At 42.5% G+C, this 27,346-nt stretch overlaps 2 protein-coding genes across 2 annotated transcripts in view; both read right to left on the minus strand.

Annotated features, from left to right (window-relative positions):
• The window catches only part of MACF1 (microtubule actin crosslinking factor 1), a gene marked incomplete at its 5' end in the record, with an annotated part of 341,097 nt that overhangs the window by 161,995 nt on the left and 151,756 nt on the right, over window positions 1-27,346 (minus strand). The window contains 14 exons of the mRNA XM_082834746.1: window positions 1,376-1,471; window positions 2,241-2,345; window positions 3,708-3,869; window positions 4,591-4,668; window positions 5,383-5,511; window positions 6,492-6,768; window positions 7,451-7,605; window positions 7,803-7,896; window positions 7,979-8,106; window positions 9,044-9,139; window positions 9,284-9,403; window positions 9,824-9,930; window positions 10,040-10,152; window positions 10,940-11,106. Of these exons, the coding sequence (XP_082690872.1) occupies window positions 1,376-1,471; window positions 2,241-2,345; window positions 3,708-3,869; window positions 4,591-4,668; window positions 5,383-5,511; window positions 6,492-6,768; window positions 7,451-7,605; window positions 7,803-7,896; window positions 7,979-8,106; window positions 9,044-9,139; window positions 9,284-9,403; window positions 9,824-9,930; window positions 10,040-10,152; window positions 10,940-11,106 (1,827 nt within the window). The remainder of the gene's footprint in view (window positions 1-1,375; window positions 1,472-2,240; window positions 2,346-3,707; window positions 3,870-4,590; window positions 4,669-5,382; window positions 5,512-6,491; window positions 6,769-7,450; window positions 7,606-7,802; window positions 7,897-7,978; window positions 8,107-9,043; window positions 9,140-9,283; window positions 9,404-9,823; window positions 9,931-10,039; window positions 10,153-10,939; window positions 11,107-27,346) is intronic.
• LOC309958255 (uncharacterized protein) lies at window positions 24,449-25,531 on the minus strand (the record flags this gene model as incomplete). The annotated part of the gene is made up of 1 exon (XM_082833999.1): window positions 24,449-25,531. One exon carries the CDS (start codon window positions 25,529-25,531, stop codon window positions 24,449-24,451), a length of 1,083 nt encoding a protein of 360 aa, XP_082690125.1.

A 27,346-nucleotide genomic window follows, 5' to 3' on the forward strand; every position in this document is an offset into this window, starting at 1 on the left:
CTTACCGTGCCTGCTGATCACACAATCCTGGATTACAAAATGCCATGCCAGGGAAACAGTAGTGACAACTGCCACAAAGCCCACTGAACCCAACAGAACACTTAGTCTGCTTCACTCCTCAGAAATCACTGATCTTTCCCCTTGAGTTTTGGCTAGTGGCAGCACTTGACTGTCAGGTTTATTTCATAAAAAGCCTAGAGGTTGAGTATCTCAATTCATTGATATGATTACAAAATGATCAGGGAGCTTATTTAATTAAGAGCAAATCCAAACAGAGATACAGCTTATTTCCTCTTCCCACCCTCACCTGAAAACAAGCAGTATGTTCTTTTTTTTTTTTAAATTTATTTATTTTATTTATTTAATTTTGGCTGCATTGGGTCTTCGTTGCTGCATGCCGGCTTTCTCTAGTTTCGGTGAGTGGGGGCTACTCTTCGTTGCAGTGCGCGGGCTTCTCATTGCGGTGGCTTCTCTTGTTGCGGAGCATGGGCTCTAGGCATGCGGCTTCAGTAGCTGTGGTACGTGGCTCTAGAGCACAGGCTCAGTAGTTGTGGCGCACGGGCTTAGTTGCTCCATGGCATGTGGGATCTTCCTGGACCAGGGCTCGAACCCGTGTTCCCTGCATTGGCAGGCGGATTCTTAACCACTGCGCCACCAGGGAAGCCCAAGCAGTATGTTCTTGATGTAGCAACAGATTAAAGAAAAAAAAACCCCAAAAAAACAAAAAACGGTTCTAATATTTTACAGCCCCTCCCATCAGGAGGTGGAGTCTATTTCCCCCCCACCTCCCCGAAGCTGGGCGGGGAAACATCACTTGCTTTAGTCAATGGCACATTAATACACGTGAGAGCAGAAAAAAATGCTTGTGCACCAGGGCCTGCCTTCTCTGGCTGCTTGTGAAACACAGGTATTCTGTGAAGGAGCCTAGGATAGCCTACTGGATGCTAGAGACTTGCATGTGGACTTGTACCCCATCACCCCAACCAAATGTCAGATGTGTGAGTGTCACCATTTGGGGCCAACCAGCCCCCAACCTGCCTGCCCACTGCCTACAGCCACGTGTCACCCAGGCAAGATGAATAAAAGCCTTCAGCTGAGCCTAGCCCAGACTGCCAACTCACAGAATCTTGAGCCAACGGTTGTTGCTGTAAGCAACTACCTTTTGGGGTGGTGGTTTATACAGTAAAGGGTAACTGATATAGATGTGTTTCTAACCTCACCCCTCCCGTGTACATGCTTGCAGGCACACACCAACACACGCAATCACACTCACAATCTCTTGCCTGAATGAAAAAAAATATTCTCCTCATCCTCTCTGCGCACGCGTGCACACACGCGAGCACACACACACACACACACACAACAGCCCACGTACCTGAAAGTAAGCAGTATTCTCTTTCACATGCTGCTCGACACACAAGCACAGCTGCTTCATCCACTGCAACTGGGACTGGACAGCAGCACTGTAAGCCTGCAACAACCAGGTACACGGACAGAAGGGCATAGGTTTAACAGACCTGCTACATATGTGTGATGCACTCTTCCAAGTACACCTCTGCTAATGCTAGAGAGGCCAACAGAGGATAAGTGGAGATACCTGACTGGCATCTGCTCAAAGCTTCCCACGAGACAGAGGTTTGTCTTTCATCCAACATGGTTTTATTAGAAGGGGTTACCCAGAAAAGGCCTCTTCCACACTCATTTGCAACTAAATGACCTGGTCAGCAAAACCCAGGCCTAAGCCAGTCTGTCCTGGCTTCCTCCACTGAATCTCTTCTCTGAACACAGGCACCACACCAAAAGGCACGCAGGGTCTGTCTAGACAGTTATCTGAAAAACTATGGTTCAGAATTCCCTGGCGGTCCAGTGGTTAGGACTCCGCACTTTCACTGCTGATCAGGTTCAATCCCTGATCAGGGAACTAAGATCCCACAAGCCTCACAACGTGGGAGAGAAAAAAAAAAAAAAAACTTAAAAATAAGAAAAACTACGGTTCAAGTCACTTTCCCCGTGAAGCAAGGAGTCAATATCGTTTCTGTTGTTTCATGTAGTATCCTCCTTAGACTATTAACAAAACTGTTTGCAGTCTTTTGGGGGCTGGGAAGAAACGGGAGAAGACCCAAGACACATGATTCCCTGACACTTGCTCCAAGTCCCTCAGCAGAGCTAAGTCTCTGATTTGAATACTTGTATAGTAACAACCTCTGAGCACTTGACCCTCACACCTTCAAGTCACACACCTCCACAGTCTGCTTGGCTGGGTGGTTCTCAAGTGACAGCAGCTCGGCTGTATCTTGTAGAGACCGAAACACGTCCTGTTTCTCCTCCAGTTCCATTGTCAATTCCTGAAAATTGAATTCAATTTTATTCAGTAAGTGCTGTTAAGGGAGGAGTAGCAATAAAGAAAAAACTGTGCTCCCTGCCCTACTTTATAGGAGTCCGCAACCCAGGGTTAGTGCCAAAATGAGAGTCATAAACAGTACACGCCAGAGGATTTCAGAGAAGAGCAAAAGTGCTGGAATTACAGGAGAATGATTCAAAAGGATATGGGATCTGAGCCAGGCCTGAGTAAGTGGGGTCACACAGCATGAGACTGAAGGCAAGAAAGGAGGGAACGTGGCTGGTGTGGATGGTTCAGGTCAGCACCCACAGAACACGGTACCTGATCCGCATCCCCGACTGGCTGGCTCCGCTCAGACTGTACCCTCAGCTGCAGTGCCCTGCTCCGCCTCCATATTCCGTTAACACTTTAGGACCTGGTTTAGATGCCAGCTCTTCTGTGCAGCTGGGTACTGATCCTCTCTATCAGATTTGACCCCTTCTCCTCGATGCTCCCTCTCTTTACGTCTCTATCATAGCCTAATTTCTGTTCTCATACAGACTGTTTATTGTATTACAGTATCTACTGTTTCTTCTTTACTTCAGAAGAATCATATACCACTCTCTAATGAAGTTTTAAGTGCTATTAAAAATCTTCCTATTTTCATGGGGTTCATAATATCCTGAAAAATTCTCTGAAATGTGGGCAAACTGAAAATAACAAAAAAACAATCCTACTTTCTATCTTTCACTGAAAAGCATAAAAAGCAGTGTTGCATTGGCCAATGCTGAATTTTCCTTCCCATTTTACAAACCAAGAGATGGAGGAGACCAAACAATTGTTGAATGAATTAAAGAGAATTCAGAATTTGTAAGAAGCCAAGAATATACCTCAGTCAAACAACATTAAGCCCTATACTAAGTGCTTTGCTATATTAACTTACTAAATCTTACTTAACCTTTTACACAACGCTTTGAAGTGCTACTATTATCCCATTTTACAGAGGTCTAGGGAGAGTAAATGACTTGCCAAGGTCACAGAGCTAATAAGTGGAGGAATAAGAATTTGGTGTTAGGTCTATCTCATTCCAAAGCCTATAACCTTGACTACAAAGTTATACTGCTCCTGAAATGATTCAATTTGCAGACTGCTGCTCTCTTCACCCAAGACACTGCCTTTCTAAATGCATTCTAAATAAATTCATTCAAGGGCTCGATTTCCCCTCTTCTCCATATACACTTTCTCACAGGAACAGATGCATTAAGCAGGGTCCCTATTTCTATCTAACAAAATGCAAATCCAGAAACCCAAGCTCTCAGCAGACTAGCCCCTCTGGCTCCTTCTGCTGCTATTACAAAATATGACAGGTCTGTTGTGCTAGACTCACAGAGAAGTAATTTTTCTTGGCTGAGATACTGGGATTGTTGTCACTCCAATCATATGCTAGTTCCTCCTCCTCCTTCTCATTCAACCAGATCAACTCAGCTGTAGCTCTGGAGACAAACTTATGCAGGCTCTGAAGGTGCCTCATCCGGAAGCTAGAAGTTTCCTAGACAAAGGCAGGATTACAAGGTTAGACTGCTAGGCTTTCATCTGTACGATATATCACATTTGACATCAAAGCAAAGAATAGCTGAGAAAATGAACTTAGCCTTGATTTTTCAATCTCTGGGTGCTTCTCCACAGACTTAAATTGAGTACAAGTTTGGTATGGGACTCCCAGAGAGCCCGTGTCAATCCCACGCCAGGCCTGTGTGGGGCTCCCTGGATAAAGAATGATCCTGGAACTGTCCTACTCTGGACATCTTGAAAGACAGGAATGAAGAACAACAGACAGAAGAGGAGTCCCCTCCCTGTCAATCTTAAACTTTTGGGTTTTGGGAATTCCCTGGCGTTCCAGTGGTTAGGACTCCATGCTCTCACTGCCGAGGGCCCTGGTTCAATCCCTGGCTGGGGAACTAAGATCTCGCAAGCCATGCGGGGGTGGTGGCGGGGGGAGACTTAGTTTTGATGCCTCAGAGCACATACACCCACTGCTTTGGTGAAGTATGATAACTAGGATAAGCTCTACTTACTTAAAACTTTCTGGGGCAGTGGTTTTTGATCCATTAAGAAAATTGAGAAAATGTTATGATACATATGAACAACTGCACAGTGAACAATATAAAACTAATAAACAGAAAACCAAAACAGGCTCAAACCAAGAGCTTTCTGAATTAGGGAACCACATTCTCCATGAACAGAACAAAAGAGAGTTAGTCAAAACTCACCTTCAATTTACAATACTGTGTCTCCAGCTTTCCAAGAGTTTCAACATAACTGGTATGAAAATTTTGGGACATTTTTCCCTGATAAGAAAGGAATGAAATAAAAATATATTAGAGAAAGAGTAAGTAAACTATATCTACAGCATGATTTCAACTATGTAAATATTACGTCTGCACATAGATGGAGATTGGTTACTCTGAGAAAACAGAAGCTTGCACAGCAAATCTCCAGGTGAGATTGCATAGCTCAGAGCAGCACTGAGTGAGGAACAGTCCAGCAGAGTAAGCACAACTGAATGACCTCATGGTCTTGTGCTTCCAGTAATTCTGGGAGGTTTCTAAGCAAAACCTATACCTGGTGATTCCTCCAACTACTCAGCTGCTTTTTGGAAGAGGAGAGTTGAAATTTAAAATGGGAAGATAGAAAGAGTGAGGGAGAGGAGAGACCAAGTGAATAGTTTTTCTCTCCAGTTCTCTATTGCAGGTAGATGGTGAAGTGGAAAGAGCATGAACTTTTGGAGCAGAGGGCTTGAGTTTGGAAACTGCATTCACTACTTACTAATTTTGACCTTAGCTTTCAGTATCACTATTCTTTTTACTAAAAAGGGGTTAATAAAAAACACCTTTCTCACAAGGTTATTTCAAAGAGCAAGAGACACTTCATGTGCTGAGGGGATCTGTGGTCAAGTGCTGCTCGTGGGTATCCTTCTTTTCCACAGGGACAGCTGCACTGTGCACTGTCCCATCGCGCACAGCCACCCCAGCCTCCCATAATGGATTCTGAATGCCACACACCTCATATAGCCTGGCCTCTTTGACACTTGAGCCCAGTTCTTCCACACTGGCGTGGATGTGCTGCTGTGCTTCCAGCTGCAACTCCACACTAGGCAGGTCATTGCCCCACTCTGCTCGTTCCAGTTTCATCTGAAAAAAGGAAAAATTACAAATATAATTTACTGCTAAGTTGGCAGAAAAAGAAAACTGTCACAATCAGTTTGGACAAAGGGGCTGGGGAGAGGGGATTGAGAAAAAGGACATCTAAACTATCTCCATTTTGGTCTCTTACAGGAAAGTATGCCATAACCACCCCCAAGGAGCTGGAGAATAAACCCCACCACCTATAGCAGCAGAAGCAGCCTTTTGCTGCTGCATTATGGGAATACATCCCTGCATTTACCAACCAGAAAGGCATTCCCACAGGCTGAAATGCTTAACTTTATAGTTTAGGCATTTCCCTTTATGGGGTCTCTCCATTTCACAATCAGAATGGAGATAAGAAATAAATATCTGTAAATACTAAGCTTCATTCATGCCACCAACTATTGGCCAATGGAAGATAATTGTAAAACAGCTTGCCTTTGAATATTTTTATTTATTGGTACATGGAAAATCCATCATCCAACGATGGGAAGAATTTAATACAAAACAAAAGGGTTAGAGGATAACAGGAAAATCTTGAACTTGAACCATTATCCTAGAATACATGTAAATAATGTCCCTGAGAACTGTGAAACACAGCAGTCTTGCTTACTCTTAAGAGTTGAGACAAAAACAACAGTAGAAAAGCAGCTCCTCTGACAATGAGAGAATTTCAGAAAAGATAACAGATTTACAGACTCTGCAACTTCTTCCACCAGCTCCCACTTAGAGCACAGCTGGCTGAAGGGAAGAGATTCCTGAAGGGCTTCAAATTAGAAAAGCCTATGCATTTAGTATGGGATTTTGAGGATCTGAACTGATCCTATCCTTTCAAAATTTAATAGAGAAGGAGGCTTGGGTCCCAGGTAGCAGCAATAATTGAGGGGATCTATACAAGGGGCATAGAGCAACCTAACCCTCTGAGACAAGCTGCTGTATCCAGTAAACCTCAGTGCACTGCATAAGCACTTGGAATGTACACCCACCTGCATTTCTTCCACCCAAGACAGTAGTTCATACACAAATCGGAGGTTGCCTTCATCTTCAGAGGAGGAGATAGACACAAGTTCAGCCCGAGTCATGGGCTTTCGGAACCAGGAGGTAGAAGAAGAATGGGTTCCTCTGGTCAAGGCTTCTGCCTTCAGATGAGTAGTGGTTAAAGTAGAGGGTGGAACCAATTCAAGTGAAGTGAAATGGCCCTTCCGATACAAGTTTGTGCACTCTAGACGCAAGGTAACCAGCTCATCCTGCAAACGCATGACCCTGAAATGGAAGACGAGAAAGAAAAGATTAAATCTGTAACGTGCTTTTTAAGATAAAATCCTCCCTATCCATTTGACAAAGATGAGGTAAAAATAAAACTGAGATCATATTAGGAAAAGTGTTTTGAGAAAGAAAACGTGTTCTGTGAATGCAAGGTGATATTATTAACATCTTCATCGTTCAGAGCTGTCACTGAGGCAAATGCCAAGTCACAGCATTAACTCGAGGCAATAAATCAATACCAGTTCTTATAAGTCTTGGATGATATAACAGAATAAACCATGGATTAGGGGTCAAAAGATGCGGCTCTTAGTCTTGGCTCTGTACAAAGATCCTCATCCCCTCTGTGGGTGTTGGTTTCCTCCTCCATGAAATGCTACATCGAATCACCCCAGCATTCTAAAGCAGACGTGGTCCCACACGGCTGCCGTTACCCTGAAGCATGTGGGGGCGTTATAAGATGCCACACAAAGATTAGGGAACTCTACAGGTACTTAGTGGGCAGGGCCAACAGTAAAGGGAGACTGTCTTCTACCATGAGAATTTTCCTGCCCCAAATACCTATAACATCCCCACTGAGACGTTGACCTCTAGCATCCAGGTTACAAGATTCAGTGCCCGACTCTTGATCCTTGAGCCTCAGCAGTAAGCAAGCCCTCCATGTAAGTCCCATGTTTCTCACCTAAAAGCCAGCTCTTCTAGCTGGTAGTAATTCTCATCCCTTAGGATCTGGAGATCCACCTGCAGCTGTCTGATGAGACCTTCACACTCCTGAATGTACATGATGACATCTGACTCACACTGCACTGGTTGTCCTGATTCCAGGTGAGCAGCGTCCTGAGAGAGAAAGGGAGAAGAAGAGTGGGAAAACTCCCATTGCTCCCACCCACTAGGACCAAGGGAGCCACGCGGTCCACTGCAATTCCAAGAGAAAGGAAGCTGGATCCCTTAACTGTTGACTTCAACCATTAGAGCACAAGGTTAGAAGCGGAAAACATGTGACATAAGAAGTGAGATAGAACAGTCAGACTTACAGCCTGCAGTGTATTCTTAGCTAATGTCAGTTTTTCTTCACAGTTCAAAGCACCATTCTGTATTTTGTTTGCAATCTGTAGCAGCAATTCCAGCCTAAAATGAGATCAAGACCATAGTCAAGTGCAGGCCTCAAAGCAGCCCAGTAAGTAATGTCACCTTCAGGCTCTGGACCCACCTCTCTACAGCTGGTCGAAGTGACTTCTCTCGCTCCAGCATCTCAATGATGAGTTTTCCCCACTCTTCTTCCACATCATTAGGGTGATAACCTTGAGGCAGTTTAATTCGGCCAAATTCAATCCATACCTGAAAAACCCAGAGATAACCCTTTTAGTCCAAAAACACAGCCATGCCCTCAGGTCCCAGTTTTAATTAATTTTTTGCTTCTTTACCCAGCCATTCAGCAGTTTTCTCCATTGACTAATAAGAGAAAACAACCAAATATTTTAGCAGTACCTCACCTCTAGGTGAGAAAAAAAATCACCTCTAGGGGGCTTCCCTGGTGGCGCAGTGGTTAAGAATCCGCCTGCCAATGTAGGGGACACGGGTTCGACCCCTGGTCCGGTAAGATCCCACATGCAGCGGAGCAGCTAAGCCCATGTGCTTCTGTGAGGCCAGGGCCCATGCTCCGCAACAAGAGAAGCCACCGCAATGAGAAGCCTGTGCACCACGACAAAGAGTAGCCACCCACTTACCACAACTAGAGAAAGCCCGTGCACAGCAACGAAGACCCAACACAGCCAAAAATAAATAAATAAATTAAAAAAAAATTACCTCTAAAATACAGAGACCACTTGCTTGAAATCCTTCCATTCCTTCTATACTTTCCATAAATCCTCCTGTCCTCCCCATACCCCTCCCACACTGTGGAAAGGTTAAATGCCCATCTCTACAGCTTCAAATTCTCTAGGAATCAAAATGTGAAGGAAAGTCTCTTTTCTCTCTATCCTAGGGAAAGAATTAGCTTCCCTCTGAGAAACAGGAAAACATGTATAAAAATCAAGATTTCTGAATAACTGTATGCCATTTTTCAACAGGCCCTTTAAAAAATAGAGATGGCTGATACTTCCCCTTTACCGTAAATTTTCAAGAGCAGCCTGAGAGGGATGCTCGATTTGTCACCCTGAGAATATTGCTGTTATAATGAAGGTTCGGAAGAAGACGCAGGGAATCTGCCTAACAAAGAAGCAACAAAGAGCACACCAGCACACCCTAAGTCTCAGCAAAGGATAAGTTTCCTTACCTCTAATAATTTATATAATTCCTCAATTCTTCCTTTTTCTCTCTCCTTGGCCAGAATTTCTGTTTCTTTGAAGTGTATATATTGATTATAAAGTGCCTACAAAATTAATATTTGGTGAATGAATGCAAGCAACCCGGTCTAATTTTTCATACCACCTCACCCAGGAGCCAGCAGCAACAAGCTCTGAGACTTACTCCCCAGAGTGAATTTACAAAACACAATTTAAGTCCATGACTTTACCTTTAGTTCAACAGGGTTCTGGGGAAAAGATTTATCTGACATCAGTATTGTATGCTGTTTGATCCAGGGAATGAGGGAGTCCACTCGGCTTTGGTATTCTTGCCACCTGGCGTCTACTTCCTATTGCCAAAAGGTAGATATCACACACCTGCTGGTCAGCAGTGTGCAAGACAAGCACAGGAGAAAGTAGCTCAGGCCATCCCAAACCACATAAAATCTGTTGCTCTAATTGGCTACACAGACAGCGCCATTCAGTTTAATGCTCAGAGTCCCAGTTTCAAAGCTCCTCAAGGACTCTCAAGATGGGATTTAATTTCCTGACACCTAGAATAGCCTATGCTGGACACTGCAAAATTAGTGATATCTAGACTCATTCCCACAGACCAAGGACAATAACCATGTATCAAGATGATGTGGATTCAGTTCGCTCTGTTTAAAAGTGCTCTGTATACACTGAGTGCTTAAGAAACCTACTCTAATCAATACATTCCACCCAAACAAATCACAGCCAGAAGGTATTTTAGGAAAGTGTTCTTTTACCGTAGCACTGATCCCTTCTCCACCCTCAGGGACTTTAGGGAAGGCATCATAAATAGAAGACACGTAAGTGATTACAGACTTTTCATCTGGAGATGGCACATCCACATCTGAGAGACAAAAGGCAAGAAATTTCTTAGAACAAAGGAACCCGCTGGGGGAAGGAATAACGAATATATGTCGAACATCATCAACTTATCAACTTCAGTCAGCTCTCACCTTCTGCATCCAGTAACCGGGTGACGCCCAGTCTTTCTGCTACTTCGAAAGCCTGTTCCAGGTTCTCTCGGTTACTCTGGATCTGTACCCTCTCCATATCTACCAGGTCAGGTCTGTAAAAGTCCACCAAGGTATATGAAAGGCCCCCAGATACATAGCACATGGGAGTTCACACAAAGAAACCCTCTTAAAAGTACTCAGCTGAAAAACACTGGATGAGTTAGAGAGAAAGCAAGAGGTTTAGAGGCGCACTAGTCCCACTTTTAATCACACTCCAGGAGCCCAGTGCTCCATAATTCTAAACTTACATAATAGTAGGTTTGTTGGATTTCAAGGGAAAGGTATCAACTTTCCCTATGAGTGTTTATGACCACTAAGAGTACAATAAATTTTGATTTTCATCATTCAGAATTCCTATCTTCCTCACCCACTCCAAGCAAGTCCCCCACTACTGGCCCTTTGCACTTGTTATCTCCTCCGAGTGAGACATGCTGAGCCTAGAGACCTGCATGGCCCACTACTCCTCATCCATGACTCTGCTCCAACATCTTCACCAGAGAGACCACCTCTGACCACCCTGTCCCAAATGCCACAACCTCCATCATTCTCTTTCCCTCCACTGCACCCACCACTGTAAGACAGCATACACTTATTTGTTTATTGCTTATCTTCCCCACTGAAAAGTAAGCTCCATGAGGGCAAGAATTTAGCTGTTTTCTTCACTGCTATATGAGCCCAGGGCCTGGAATAGTAGGAGTTCAATACATATTCCTTTTTAAAATAAATGAAATGAATCAGAGCCTGGATTGTTGGTTGAGGGGAAATGTGGCATTACAGCTGATTACAAACAAGAGATGAGAAGAAGCCTCTCCAGGCCCACTGAAACTCCACTGTATTTACCTGTATCGGTGAATAAGTGCATTGAACATCTTCCCATCACTCCAGCAGGAGGAAAAGTTGGTGCATTTGACTCCTGTGTAACCAGCTGTCACTTTCTGGGTCCACAGGAGCAACTTCTCCTTAGCTGACATGTCCCCTGATTCTCCACTAATGTAGATGTCAGAGATCTGCCAAAAGATAGGATATGAAGTAATTTAGTGTAAATAAGATGAAGCTTTTAAACCTTCTCTTCATACATTATGGCCCTTAGAAGAAGAGGGAGATCCAAGGCTGGCAGCACTTCAAGATGACAACTCCAACATACATTCACCCTATCTGGTAGTCAAAGAAATGCAAATTAAAATTTTGAGAGGTCACTTTTTTACCTGTCACATTAGAATAGTTTTTCTTTTTTTTTTTTTAATGATACTACTCAGTATTGGAAAGAATATCTGAAATTGGGGATTCTCATACATTGCCACTGGTGAGAGTATAAAGGGCATAATTTCTCTAGAGGACGGTTTTTAATAAGTCTTAAAATACACATACACTTGATAGGAAGTCATTAGAGAAATCTGCAAAAGATTTTATACAAGAATGTTTATCAATACCAAAAAGCAAAGGCAACAAAGGCAAAACAAACAATTGGGACTACACCGAACTAAAAGGCTGGTGCACAGCAAAGGAAACCATCAACAAAATGAAAAGGCAACCTATGGAATGGGAGAAAATATTTACAAATCATATATCTGATAAAGGGTTAATATCCAAAATATACAAAGAATTCATTCAACTCAAAGCAAAGAAACAAACAATCAGATTTAAAATTGGGCAGAAGATCTGAATAGACATTTCTCTAAAGAAGACATACAAATGGCCACCAGGTGCACGAAAAGGTATTCAACATCACTAAGCATTAGGGAAACACAAATCAAAACCGTAATGAGTTATGACCTCACACCTATTAGAATGGCTGTCATCAGAAAGACGACATAACAAGTACTGGTAAAAATCTGGAGCAAAGGGAACACTCGTGCACTCTTGGTGGGATTATAAAGTGGTACAATCACTCTGGAAAACAGTATGAAGATTCCTCAAAAAATTAGAAACAGAACTATCATAGGATCTAGAGACCTTAATTCTGGGTACATCCAAAGGAAATGAAAACAAGATATCAAAAAGATATCTGCACTCTCAATGTTCACTGCAGCATTATTCACAATAGCCAGGATATGGAAACAACCTGAGTGTCCACCAAAAGCTGTGGTATATACAATGGAATATTATTCAGCCATGAGAAAGGAAACCCTGTCATCTGTGACAACATGGATGAAACTGGAGGGCATTATGTTAAGTGAAATAAGCCAGACAAGGACAAATACTGCATGATATCACTTATATGTGGAATCTAAAAAAAAAAGAAAAGAAAAAATGTCAAAGTCATAGAAACAGAGAGTAGAATAGTAGTTGCCAAGGGATAGTGGTGGGGGAAATAAGAAGAGGACAGAAAAAGGGTATAAACTTTCAGCTATAAGTTGAATAAGGTCTGATGATTTAATGTAAAAGATAGGTGACTACAGTTGATAACACTGTATTGTATAATTGAAATTTGTCAAGAGAGTAGAACTTAAATGTTCTCACACACACACACACACAAAAAGTGAGGTAATGGATGTGTTAGTAGTTAACTAGAGGTGGGAATCCTTTCTCAATATACACATAAAGGCACACCTGGGAGGTACCACAGATTCAGTTCCAGACCACAGCTATAGAAGAGATATCAATCACAATAAAGTGAGTCACATGCATGTTTTGGTTTCCCGGTACATATAAAAGCCATGTTTACACTATACTATATTATCAATACATACGCGATAGCACTATGTCTTAAAAAAACAATGTATACTCATTAAAAAATACTTTATTGCTAAAAAATGCTAACCATCATCTGGGCCTTCAGCAACTTGTAATCTTTTTGCTGGTGGAGGGTTTGAAATATTACAAGAAGTGAGCAAATGCTGTTGGAAAAATGATGCCAGCAGTCTTGCTCAACGCGTGGTTGCCACAAACATTTGTAAAAAACGCAGTATCTGTAAAGCACAATAAACAAGGTCTGCCTGTGTATCAAATCACCATGATGTACACTTTAAATATGTCACAAGAATGCTTATCAAAATATGATAAATATTTTATAGCAAAAAGCTATAAAGAGCTTAAACTAAAACGAGGGATTGATTGGTTATAAATTATAGCACATATACATGGTAGAATTCTTTGTAGCACTTAAAAAGGTATGCTTTAGTAAAAAAGGAAGTAACTGATGAGGAAAAATAAACAAATAAAATGAAATAAAATAAAATAAAAAAGGAAATGTGTTGTCAAATAAACTGGCTGCCTTTGCTAAGTCTTCCTCTAGTGTAAAAATACTCTGAGATATTTCTACCATATAAAGTTTGCTGATTTTATTACCAATAAAAAATCTTATTTAAGGAAAAAAAAGATATGCTTTAGAAAACGTTAATGATAGGAAAATGATCACCATATTTTACAAAAAGAAAAAGAATACAAACAAAATAATATATAATAACACTGATTTTACATGAAAAACATACAATATATAGTTAAGTAATAGTCATATATATGCATGACGTATGTGATCGATGCATATATGTATGTGTATATATACCAAATTAGTAATCACAGTTATCTCTAAATGGTAGCATTACAGATGATTTTTATGTTTCCCAAATTTTCTACATTATGTATATTTTTATATTTAGAAAAAAGTTATTTTAAGAAACCTCCAAAATCTAGCACAGGACCTACTTTGAAGAAATGTCAGTCTGAGAGAGGAGAAAAGTGCATGCCTTTGATTCCACACAAGCCTAGGGCTGAATCTCAAGTTCACCAACTACAAGCTGGACCTTGGTTATACCATCTGTAAAGTGGGAATCACACCTATTACCTTTTCAGGATAGCTGTAACAATCAACAATATTATAAAGTGCCCAGCCCAAACACGGGGCTAAGCTCGACAAAGTTCCCTTCTCTCTTCCTTGTATAAATGGTGGTTCTCCTTCAGTTACTGCTGTCTAACTCCCAAAGCACTGTCAGTCTGTATCATCAATTAAATGCTATCTTGCGTTACTGGCTATTATTTAATGTATTTTTATTATTTAATATCTCCCCAAGACTAGGTTTCCTGAGGTGCTGATACTACATCTTAACTATCAGAATGACCTAAAATCATAGCAGCTGCTATGAAGGAGAGCTCCTCAACACAGGATATGTCCCAGCAGAAGCTGGGATGCATCTCTGAGACTCAGTGATCAAGGTCCTTCTGTATTGCACCTAGTGTTGTACTGGTCATATGGTGGACACTTAACATGTTTTAATTAATAATCACTTGGTTAATAAACAAAATAATAAAAATAAACAAATAAATGTATTTGGGGGTAAGACCCACCTAGAATCCTGAGACACATTACTTTATTGACAGCAAACTTACCTAGCAAATAACATATATAATGTATATAAGCAAACAAGCCAAGGACCCAATGATGGATTATGGTGCCCACGCCATCATCCTGTGAGTCCAGTGTAAACAGCCCCTCACCGGTACCAATTCTCTGCCAGTTCTCCTCAACGACATTTCTAGCTATTTATTTCAGTGGCTAAACGCCACCCACACTGACATATCCCCGTTCTTCCACTGTAGTGCTTCACATACATATTAAGGCAAAACATTGCTGGGAACAGGAGATAGATTTGTTGAAGTGAAAAGGGACAGAATTTGAATAAGCAAAATGAAATGTGAGTATTTGGGTTCTTTACCCAAAAAAGAAATTCCAGTTAGTCAACTGATATTGTATCTCCACAATATCACAGTCAATATCTCTGATGGCATCTCCTGTCTGCCAATCACAGTATCTTTGTATATTGCATTGGAAACTGTTCAATGAACAGCTGTACTTCAGATTTTCCACATAGCTGTAATGAGACAGGGAAATATTTAGATCCCTCAGGGGTAGGAAAAATACCGTTTGGATTAGGGCCTTTCCTAGATTGTGAACCGGATGAGAAAAATGGGATTATCATCACAATCATCTCAATAATTAAATTTGGCTTTTGTCCATCTTTTCATGTAATAGTCACATGTGATTGCACAGTGCTGTCCTTTGGGATATGCAGAAGCTTTTCCCTTAATCTCCCAAATGGAGAATTCCAGCTTCAGTGTCAGGGAGCTTTCTCCCTCATCTGGATGTTTAAAAGGAACCATTTGGAGAGACAGCACAGCCTCATTACCATCTCAGAGACTAAACTCATCTACCTGAGTTGTCTTTCAACGTACACTTCCCATGGCTTGATTAATTCCTTCTCTGAAGCATTATCTAGAAACTGAGCATGTTCCTAATAAGTCAGTTAGTTTTTACTGAATAACATCTCATCAGTGCTTCACACTATGTCAGACACCATATGTTAGGACGTGGGAGAAGAACAACAAAAAAAAGTCAATCACCATGGGACTGACTCATTCTGTTGTTATTTCTTGAGCAATACCTATGTTCTAGGAGCTGTGTTCAAGTTCTTGGTATCTCAAGACAAAAGCACAACCTTGGGCCTCAAGCTCAAGCTTACCTCAAGGTAAGCAAGTAACCCAAACTAGCAGTGTCGAGGAACTTTGCCGAGATGATAAGACAACATCTATGCTGAGTTTTAATATCTAAGAAGAGGGCCTCCCTGGTGGTGCAGTGGTTAAGAATCTGCCTGCCAATGCAGGGGACGCGGGTTAGAGCCCTGGTCCGGGAAGATCCCACATGCCGCAAAGCAACTAAGCCCTTGCGCCACAACTACTGAGCCTGCGTTCTAGAGCCCACGAGCCACAACTACTGAAGCCCACACGCCTAGAGCCCGTGCTCCACAACAAGAGAAGCCACCACAATGAGAAGCTCGCACACCACAATGAAGAGTAGCCCCTCCTCGCCGCAACTAGAGAAAGCCCACGGGCAGCAACAAAGACCCAACGCAGCCTAATTAATTAATTAATTAAAAATAAAAATTTCAGCATATTAAAAACAAAAGACATGAAAGCTCAAACTGGGAACCGATATAGGAGAGAAGATTAGAGAGATTATGGAGGGGTTGGAATACCAGGCTGAGGATTTTGGACTTTGTAAGTCTGCATAAGTCTCAGGGAATGAACTAGATGTAATGAGCTAACAGATACTTGATTCACATGTCCTGAAGTTTCTAGCTGACTTCATCCCGCTACAGTGAAGGCATCAGACTTTGAAAACTTCCATTCAAGAAACAGGTGAGGGCACAATGCAATAATTCATTACAAATGCCTGGCTAGAAGGATCTCATGGCAGCTGTGTTTCTTACCTACAGAAGAGTTAGGTAAAGATCAGGGGTACTCCTTTCAATATTCAAGTTCAGAGTCATGGAGGTCTCTCTAGGGCAGGGGTCCCCAACCCCAGGCGGCAGACTAGTACTGGTCCGCGGCTTGTTAGGAACTGGGCCGCACAGCAGGAGGTGAGAGGCGGGCGAGTGAGAAAAGCTTCATCTGCCGATCACATTTCGCATTACCACCTGAAACCCCCCCACCCCCCTCCCACACCCCTATCCATGGAAAAACTGTCTTCCACGAAACTGGTCTCTGGTGCCAAAAAGGTTGGCGACTGCTGCTCTAGGGAATACAATTAGAATGGAAATCCTAGGTCACAGACTACTGGCATTTTTAAATTCTCCTAAATACTGCCAAACTACTGTCAAATAACAATACCAATTTATACTTCTATCCACAAGGGTGTGAAGAGGTTTTTCCATTATTCTGCATCTTCACCTACACTCTGTATTTTCAAACTTTTTATTTTCTGCCAGTCTGAGGGGTATAAAATGGCATCCTATTGTTGTTTTGAGTTTTACATCTTTGATTACTAGTGAGAAAGACTCCTGTGTATGAGGCATTTGGGTTTTCTTTTTTTATGAACTGCTTATTCCTGGGCTTTCCCCTATTTTTCTACTAGTGTGTTTACCTTTTTCTTATTTAAAGGAATTATTTAAATAATAATATTAATAACAAACATCTATTGTGTTTTACTTGAATTTACTCATATAATTCTCACAACAACCCTATATTGAGTACATACTATTCTTATCCTCAATTTACAAATGAGGAAACTGTGCCACGAATTTAAGTAACTTGCCCCAAGGTACATGGCTACTAAGTAGTAGAGCTGGAATTCAAACTCAGCCAACCTGGCTCCACACTCTTAACCACGTCACCTACACTATACTTCATATATTCGGGACATTAATCCTTTTCAGTATATGCACTATATAATTCTACCATTATTTTTTTTTAACTTTCCATCTCAAGGAACTAGAAAAAGAAGAACAAATGAAGCCAAAAGTTAGTAGAAGGAAGGAAATAACAAAGATTAGAGCAGAAATAAATGAAATAAAGACGAAAAAGACAATAGAGAAGATCAACAAAACTAAGAGCTGGTTCTTTGAAAAGATAAACAAAATTGACAAGCCTTTAGCTAGACTCACCAAGAAAAACAGAGGAGACAAAATCAGAAATGAAAGAGGAGATGTTACAAGTTGATACCACAGAAATACCAAGGATCATAAAAGACTGCTATGAAAAATTACACACCAAGTTGGACAACCTAGAAGAAATGGATAAATTCCTAGAAATATACAACCTACCAAGACTGAATCATGATGAAACAGAAAATCTGAACAGACTGATTACTAGTAAGGAGATTGAATCAGTAATCAAAAACCTCCCAACGAGGGCTTCCCTGGTGGCGCAGTGGTTGAGGGTCCGCCTGCCGATGCAGGGGACGCGGGTTTGTGCCCCGGTCCGGGAAGATCCCACATGCCGCGGAGCGGCTGGGCCTGTGAGCCATGGCCGCTGAGCCTGCGTGTCCAGAGGCTGTGCGTCCAGAGCCTGTGCTCCGCAATGGGAGAGGCCACAACAGCAAAAAACAAACAAACAAAAACCTCCCAACGAACAAAAGTCCAGGACCAGACAGCTTCACTGATAGACTCTATCAAACATTCAAAGAAGAATTAACACCAATACTTCTCAATCTCTTCCAAAAACAGAAGAGGAGGGAACTCATCCAAACTAATTTTATGAGGCCAGCATTACCTTGATAACAAAACCAGACAAAGACACCACAAGAAAAGAAAATTACAGGCAATATTCCTGATGAACACAGATGCAAAAATCCTTAAAAAAAATTAGCAAACCAAATTCAACAATACATTAAAAGGATCACACACCATGATCAACTAGGATTTATTCCAGGTATGCAAGGATGGTTCAACATCCGTAAATCAGTCAATGTGATATAGCACACGTTAACAAAAGGAAGAATAAAAATCGTATTATCATCTCAATAGATACAGAAAAAGCACTTGACAAAATTCAACAGCCATTTATAAAAACTCTCAACAAAGCAGGTACAGAGGAAATGTATTTCATCATAATAAAGGACAGAGCTAACATTATACTCAGTGATGGAAAGATGAAAGTCTTTTCTCTAAGATCAGGAACAAGACAAGAATGCCCACTCTCTCCACTTTTATTCAGCATAATATTGGAAGTCCTGGCCAGAGCAATTAGGCAAGGAAAAGAAATAAAAAGCAACCAAATTGGAAAGGAAGAAGTAAAACTGCCACTATTTGCAGATGACAGGATATTATATACAGAAAACCCTAAAGACTCCTAAAGACATCAAAAAACTATTGGAATAAACAAATTCAATAAACTTGCAGGATACAAAATCAATAGGCAAAAATCTGTTGCATTTTTATACACTAATAACAAACTATCAGAAAGAGAAATAAAGAAAACAATCCCATTTATAATTGCATCAAAAAGAATAAAACACCTAGGAATAAATTTAACCAAGCAGGTAAAAGACCTGTATATAGAAAACTATAAGACATTAATGAAAGAAATTTCAGACACAAATAAATGGAAGGAAATTCTGTGCTCATGGACTGGAAAAATCATTACTGTTAAAATGTCCATACTACTCAAAGCAATCTACAGATTCAGTACAATCCCTATCAAAATTCCAATGGTATTTTTCAAAGAAATAAAACAAATAATCCCAAAATTTGTATGGAACTACACACACACACACACACACTGATTAATCAAAGCAATCTTGAGAAAAGAACAAACCCAGAGGCATCATGCTCCCTGATTTCCAACAACATTACAAAGCTGTAGTAATAAAACAGTATGGTATTTGGCTTATGGAACTGAAGTGAAAACCCAGAAATAAACCCATGCATATGTGTTCAATTAATTTACAAAAAAGGAGCCAAAAATACACAATGGGGAAAGGACAGTCTCTTCCATAAATGGTGTTGGGAAAACTAGACAGCCACATGCAAAAGAATGAAACTCAACCACTGTTTTACACCATACCCCAAAATTAACTCAAAGTGGATTAAAGACTTGACCGTAAGACCTAAAATCATAAAATTCCTGGAAGAAAACATAGGCAGCAATCTCCTTGACATAGATCTTGGCAATGATGTATTTAATCTGACACCAAAAGCAAAAGCAAAAATAAACAAGTGGGACTACACCATAGTAAAAAGCTTCTACACAGCAAAGGAAACCATCAACAAAATGAAAAAGCAACCCACTGAATGGGAGAACATATTTGCTAATCATACATCTGATAAGAAGTTAACATCCAAAATACAGAAAGAATTTATACAACTCAACAGCAAAAACACAAACAATCCATTTAAAAATGGGGAGAAGATCTGAATAGACATTTTTCCAAAGAAGACACACAGATGGCCAACAGGTACATCAAAAGATGCTCAACATCACTAATCATCAGGGGAATGCAAACCCAAGCCACAATGAGATACTGCCTCAAACCTATTAGAATGGCTCTTATCAAAAAAGACAAGAAATAACATATACTGGCAAGGATGTGGAGAAAAGCGAACCCTTGTGCACTGTTGGTAGGAATGTACATTGGTGTAGCCACTCTGGAAAACAGTATGGAGGTTCCCCAAAAACTTAAAAATGGAACTACCATACAATCCAGCAATTCTACTCCTGGGTACTTATCCAAAGAAAATGAAAACACTAACTTGAAAAGATATATGCACCTTCACTGCAGCTTTGTTTACAATAGCTAAGATATGGAAACAACTGAAGTATCCATCAATGGATAAAGGAATTGTGGCACATATACATAATGGAATAGTATTCAGCCATTAAAAAGAATGAAATCCTGCCATTTGCGACAGCATGGCTGGATCTCGAGGGCATTATGCTAAATGAAATAAGCAGACAGAGAAAGACAAATACTGTACGATCCTTCTTATACATGGAATCTTTAAAAAAAAGCTCATAGATAACAGAGAACAGATTGGTGGTTGCCATAGGTACATGTGGGGATAACATTTTTTAAAAAGACAATAATAATAAAGATAATAATAAACACATTACATGTTAATATAAATGACAATTTGACAAAAAATACATTTTCCAAAACAAATTAGTGAGAAGAGCAGCAAAAAGCAAATCAAAACCCAGAAAAACAACTTTCCATTTGAAACGGAAAATACCAAATATATACAATAAAAAGGCAGAATGGTATTATGAACTCCTATGTATCCATCACCCAGTTTCAACCATATCAACTCATAGCTAATCTTGTTTCATCTACACTCCACCCACTTCACCCCTCCCCTATTATTATGAAGCAAAGCCCACACTATCCTTTCCTCCAAAAACACGTCAGTATGTATCTCTAAAAGGACTTTTTTTTTTTAAAACATAACCACAACACCATTGTTACACCTGAAAAATAATGATTCTTTGGTAATGTTTTTAATTAAGTAAAATTTTTTGAAAGGAACTTCTCTCGTGGTGCAGTGGTTAAGAATCCACCTGCCAATGCAGGGGACACGGGTTTGAACCCTGGTCCGGTAAGATCCCACATGCCGCGGAGCAACTAAGCCCGTGCGTCAAAACTACTGAGCCTGCGCTCTAGAGCCCACAAGCCACAACTACTGAGCCCATGTGGCACAACTACTGAAGCCCATGCACCTAGAACCCGCACTCTGCAACAGGAGAAGCCACCGCAACGAGAAGCCCGCGCACCGCAACGCAGAGTAGCCCCCACTTGCTGCAACTAGAGAAAGCCCCCGGGCAGCAACAAAGACCCAACGCAGCCAAAAATAAATAAATAAATTCTTTTAAAAAAAAAATTTTTTTTTAAAGAAAATTCCTTTCTTAAATGAAGCTCTAACTGTAACTTTAACTGCTACATTCCTCCAATAGTATCATCTTAGGTTAATTTTGCTTTCTTCTTGTAATACAAAGCCAATATTAGTAAAACTACTTTCCCTATAATGAAAGAGGAGAAATGGGAAAGGGATACTTACAACTGAAAAGGCTCAGCCCAGAAAATAATATACCAACTGATTTCTTTCTCATCATTCCTAGCCCCAGAGTTATCTGACTATTCACCTGAAATCTAAGGATTTGTGGCAAGGGCAATGGTACACAGCCAATTCTCCATCAACACAATCCACTAACAATTGGCAGTGGAGCCAAGACAGAGAAAAGAAAGGGATTTTCAACAATTTTCCTTGTTCCATTAAGCCAGGTATTACGGCTATTGATGGCAGCTGGGAGTAGGGAGTCCTCCTGAGAGATGGAATGGACCAGCGAAGGCCTTTGTCTGACATCAAAGTACAACTGCTGTTAACTCGCTCCCATCTGGCTCCAAATCTGAGTCTACTTATTCTGAAAACCATTTTTGTCCCCTGGCCCCTGTCATCCTGTTTCTCTTGTTAACTGTTTCCTGTCAAGAGAAGAATCGGCTCTACCAGGTGAACAGAAAAGCAGACCATTTGTCTTCTATTACCTAAACCCGGCACTCAGCAAGCATCAGAATCAGTTCCCATTTCTCTCCATCCTGAAAAGAAACAAACCCACTGCCAAGTTTCTGTGCAGCCGGAGCCTGGCCCCACTCCCATCACCATGCCCTGGAGTGATCAACGGGAGGGACAAGGCGGCCTGAGTTATGCCAAGGACAGACACCATTCTGAAGCTCAAACTGTTTCTACGGAGGGTTACTACCCTGACATGTTAAAGACAAAACAAAACGAGCACCAACAAACAAACAAAAACTCAACCCTGTTGAAGCGCCTGCTGCCCCTCTCCGCGAAGGAGCTGGTGTGTGACCAGCAGCGGCGGGCTCTTCTGACCCCTGTGTCCTCCCAGGGCTCTCACTCCAGTCAGATGCTCTCACCTTGTGGTTCAATCCACATTTCACAGGAGGTCTGCAGTGTCAAAACACACTGCCCTGTCTCTGGAGCTGCCCAGCTGTCCCCAGGCCGTGTGAACAGCCTGCCAGGGAGGGGGCAGCTCCCTGAAGACAATGCCTTCAGAGACCAAAGAGGGTTTGAGGCCCCTGTGACCTTAAGGACTTTCATCCTGAAGGGATTTCACATTTATCTTGAGAAGTCACTTCTTATCTGTCATACAGAATGGTCAGTCTGTGGTCCCTGCATCACCTGATGGACACAGAGCCTCAGAGACGTGTCAGCCTTCTGAGCTGACTCTGGGCCACCTAGTTTTTCTGCCTGGGCCATCACTGAGTAGTCTGGTTGTGTCTCCTCTCAAGGGGTAGCTGGGACGGGATGTAGAGCCTGGCTGCCCAGAAGACGCCACACACCAGTATGATTCTCATACTGAACAGCCCAAGAATCACACTGCTGTTGATTCTGTTAAACTACAGATCATAGTCTACTCCCACCAATCTTTTCTTGGAGACTCCTCACAGAGTTGTCCAGAACCTTCCCGCTCCAGGGTGGAGATCCCACACCAAAAGCACCACAGTCACTTATGGGCCATTATCTAGAACTGATTTCCACTAGGAGTCCCTTCACATTTTATACTCCAAACTTTCTGAAAGTCTCACACCGAATTATGAGCACGTATCCTAAATCATCGTGATGCCTCCACAGCTTCAACTTTAACCCCAGGAATATCAAAGGAGCGGCCAGTTCAGCAGTTGGTTCTGCCACAATTACTCTCCATCTGTTCTGTACAAAGATAAAGGCTGACTTTGACATTCCCTCTTATCCGATGAACCTCAAATACACCCCACCCCCCAGCAGCCTCACTGCCTCCCTTCCCGCTTTAACACACACACACACACACACACACACACACACACACACGCATACACACACACACACATTTTTATATGGAAAAGCCCAAGGATGCCTCCTGCCCAACCGCATAACAAATATTTTTCAATGGCCATCTTTTCCTCCAACTGTTTGGAGTCTCCAAACTCTATAATAACAAACTGCACTGAAATGGGCCTATCCATGGGGGAAATTCATCACCCAAAAGGTCATTTTAAGCACAGATCAGCTTAAAATTTACGTCTCTCCTCAGCCTCATACTGTTGATGATTAGCAGGGCACCTGTAGGTGGGCCACAGTGTCTGCTCTGCAGACACCAGGGCAGCTGCCCACAGCCTAGCAAGGAAAATACCATGTTCCATCTTCCACCTCTTGCCGCTCTGGGAGCCTAAGTTCTTATTTCTTCTGCTGCAGAGACTGACATGCCAATAAAAGTTCTTCCGTCACTGATGAATTATAACTTTAGTCACCTACACAATCACACCCCTGTGTGACAGACCAGAACCTGTGCCACCCAAGGTCTTGCTGAGTCTCCTTCCCTCTCAGTGTTCAGAGCTCTTGAATTCTCACTTGCTCCTTGACCCCTCACAACACCCACCACCTAAAACTACCACCACCTCCACTTATGTCTGAATATATATCTCACAAACAAAAACATGTTAGAGCCATAAACAAGTCCAATCAGAAAACAAACTGTTTCTAGCCTTGAACTTTCAAACTGCCCTAACTCCCTCTCTACCCCCTCCCCCCAGCTCTGGACTAATCTCCAGATAAATGCATGCCCCTCTCCTCTAATGCTGGAATTAGGAACCAAAGGAGGACTAGCCTCTCCACCTAAACACATATTGAATGGGTGTTGTCATCAGCAGTGTCCCCAAGGGGGGGAATTACATCAGCTCCAATAAGAACATCATTCTCCAGAGGAGAACAACAACCACACTGAAGTCAGTGCCTCACCCCTCACCCCTTCCACACTCATCTTGGAATCAGCGAGGCCTCCCCATCACCTCCATGCCATACCACAACCTCCTACAGCAGGGACGCTGATAAACAGACCTCCTGAGAGTTAAGTATTACCTAGCACTGCACCTGGAGAGATAACCCCACCAGATAGCTCGAGCAATTATATAGCATGGTTACCCAGAGTCAGGGATCCCCCAGAGACAACAAGATAGGTTCAAGCATCAAGGGGCAGACCTGAAATAGATTTCGCTTGCCAAGCGCAGCAGTTGCTAACTACTAGTACTAGACTAACAGGTAAAGTTTGAGGAGCAGCACCAAGCTCCTCACTGCTCGCCACATTCCACTTTCATAAGTTTGAGGCCAGTAATACAAACCGCTGTGTGACTACCCCTTGAACATGCCCACCTACCTCCTCCAGACCCCCTAAGGGGGTGGGGCTTGCCTCCAAAGAAAGGGTGCCATCCTCTTCTGAGAAGGACGTGGAGCTCTTTTCAGGCTCTGTATCTTTAGGCTGGACCCCTCGTAAGTGCAGCCCATCGCTGCCATAGCCAGAGGAGGAGGGCAAGATGCTCTCAGTCAGGCCACTGATGGATAAATCACTCTGAGAAGCAGGCAGTCTGGGAACCTGGGGGGGCACTCGACCCACGTGGGCAGGCTCTGTGCAGCTCTGGCCTCTCGACTGGGCCGGTAGTGACGAAGGAGAACGTTCCACAATCCAGGCACCTGTCTGAGGGGCACTTAAAATACCCTTGGTTCCTCCCCCTACACTCCATCCGTCGGAAAGATGGTCTTGATTTCTTGTGTCGGTGGGGCAGTCTGTCCTGGGGAAAGTGCTGCTCCCAAATCCAAGCTGAGTATCTCCTTTCTCCACTGCAGTCCCTCCATGCAAAGGCAGCAGCACAGCCCTGCTGCTGCAGGATGCTGTCCTCGGAAATTCCACCAGTTGGCTCACTGACTTCTCACAGCTCCTTTCCGCGGGGTTATCGAGCAGGTGAGCGATGACAGTCATCCCCTCTTCCAGGGAATCCCAGACCCCTCTGGCAACTGATGACTCATTCTCTAACAAAAGCTGAGCAGTCTGGATCTCCCCCTGGAATCTCTCCTTCACCTGCACGATCATCCCCTGATCTCCCACCCCTGAGTCGGGGGCCGAGTCCCCAGGCAGTAAAATGTCTGTGGGGGGTGGCTCTACCCCTCCCACTCCTTCCTCCTGTTGGAGACTCACTGTTAACTTCGTCAGGGTTTCCGTCTCTTCGATGACTCCAGTTCCTTGCAAGGGTTCTTCCTCGCGAGGGACCTCTGGAGTAGGGGTTTTCTTCCCCCTCCACTTCCTTTTGAACCGAACCCTTTTCTTAGGAGATATGGGAGTCTTCTCAGGAACAGCTATTGAATCTTTCGGCTCCTTAACGCAGCCCAGCGAATTTCCCATCGCTTTCCTCTCCTAATCTCAGCAAAAACGCAGCTAAGTCAGTCCTGGAATCCCAGAGAAATCCCAACCTTGGCTTCATCGGATTAGATGCACATTTAAAAACATGCACTATGCCGGCGATCCCTCCAATTCTTCCTCCCTCCCCGCCTCTCTCTGTCTCTTCCAGCCGCTGCCGATTCAGACAGCCATCTTACAGGCTCAGAGCTGCAACAAGACAAATTCAAAGCATCTCACTGCAGTTCAGAAATCACTTGACCTAAAAGCAGACAGAAACCGGATTGGCTACAGCTTCCTCTCTCCAAATATGAGGTAATTGGAGCACTGCCTTCAGAAACACAAACAGAAAGCAAAAAGGAGCTAGAAACCAGGGGAGGGGAGGAATTAGGGAGGGCAGGAAGGAGGGAGGGAATGTAAGAGTAAATGGAAAAGGGAGGGGGAAAGAAAAGAGGCCCTGGGAGAAGGTAACGTGAAGGAAGGAGGAGGAGAAAGAGGGGAAAAGCAAGCCAGCGGCTGGTACCAACCAGGAAGGGAAGGGCCAAGAGGAACCAGGGCCGGGGACTATGGCCCCCAAACTGTGAAGTGAAACAGATTTCAATTGCTGCACCAAGATGTCCAAAAGAAAATATCAAGCAGGATTAACATACTCCCGATTTTTTCAGGTCAGAAACAATAAAATTATAACCAGAAGAGAGACCAGAGCATTGTAATCCTCATAGTTACAAAAAGAAACACAAGCTTTAAAGATCTAGTCTCCTGTAGCATTTATTTCCCTACTTTTGAGAGAGAAAGAGAGAGAGAGAGAGACATCTGTTAATTCTGCTGGCCAATGACACACGGAGGAAAAACCCGGAAATCGGCTTTGAGTACAGTATATGGATGCTCGGTAAAAAGGACACCACTTCCGTATACAACAGAGAAGCAGCGTTTCTGCTGAACAACACTTGACACGAATGTCCAACAGTAATTACTGCTGCTACTGACAGCTAACATGTTCTTAGCATTTGTCATGTGCCACGCCCCATGCTAAGCTATAGATTGTCTCATTTAATTCCCACAGTAACCAAATGAAGTCAAAACTATTATTTTACACTTTACAGATAAAGAAACTGAGGTTCAAGAAAGTGGATTCCTTTGCTCAAGGCTACACAAAGTGGCAAAGCCAGAACATGAACCCCTGCTTAAGACTTTGAACTTCAAACCCTTGTTACACTGCCTTCTACCTGCAGCAGGGATGGAAGTCTGTACTCAGTTAAGTAAAACAGGAAGATACTCCACTGTTTTGAATTGGCAACTAGACTCACATGGACCAAGGGCTGAAACAAAAAGATAACTCTTGCTCTTTGGGAGTAACAGGAAGTCACTAAAATGAGGCCCAGATGGTTTTTACTCAAATTGCAGCAGGGCAGGAAGTCTGAATTAAAGGTCTAAAAAGTTGGTGGGACCTCCCTGGTGGTGCAGTGGATAAGACTCTGTGCTCCCAATGCAGGGGGCCCGGGTTTGATCCCTGGTCAGGGAATTAGATCCTATATGCATGCCGCAACTAAGAGTTCTCATGCCACAACTAAGGAGCCCGCGAGCCACAACTAAGACCTCGTGCAACCAAATAAATTAATTAAATAAATATTTTAAAAAATAATTACAGGAATTACATTAAAGCTCATCTTTAAAAAAATAAAAGTCTAAAACGTTGGATTCAAAAACCACCCTGTTGTGCCAGTGGGATTTGCCCACCACAGTTTTTTTAGCATAGCGTGTGACAGGTGAGATAACAGCACAATCCAAAGGGCTCCAAATGGAGTGGAAGGACAGAGCTTA

Source organism: Leucopleurus acutus, assembly GCF_964270905.1.
Source record: "Leucopleurus acutus genome assembly, chromosome: 2".
Lineage (NCBI taxonomy): Eukaryota > Metazoa > Chordata > Mammalia > Artiodactyla > Delphinidae > Leucopleurus > Leucopleurus acutus.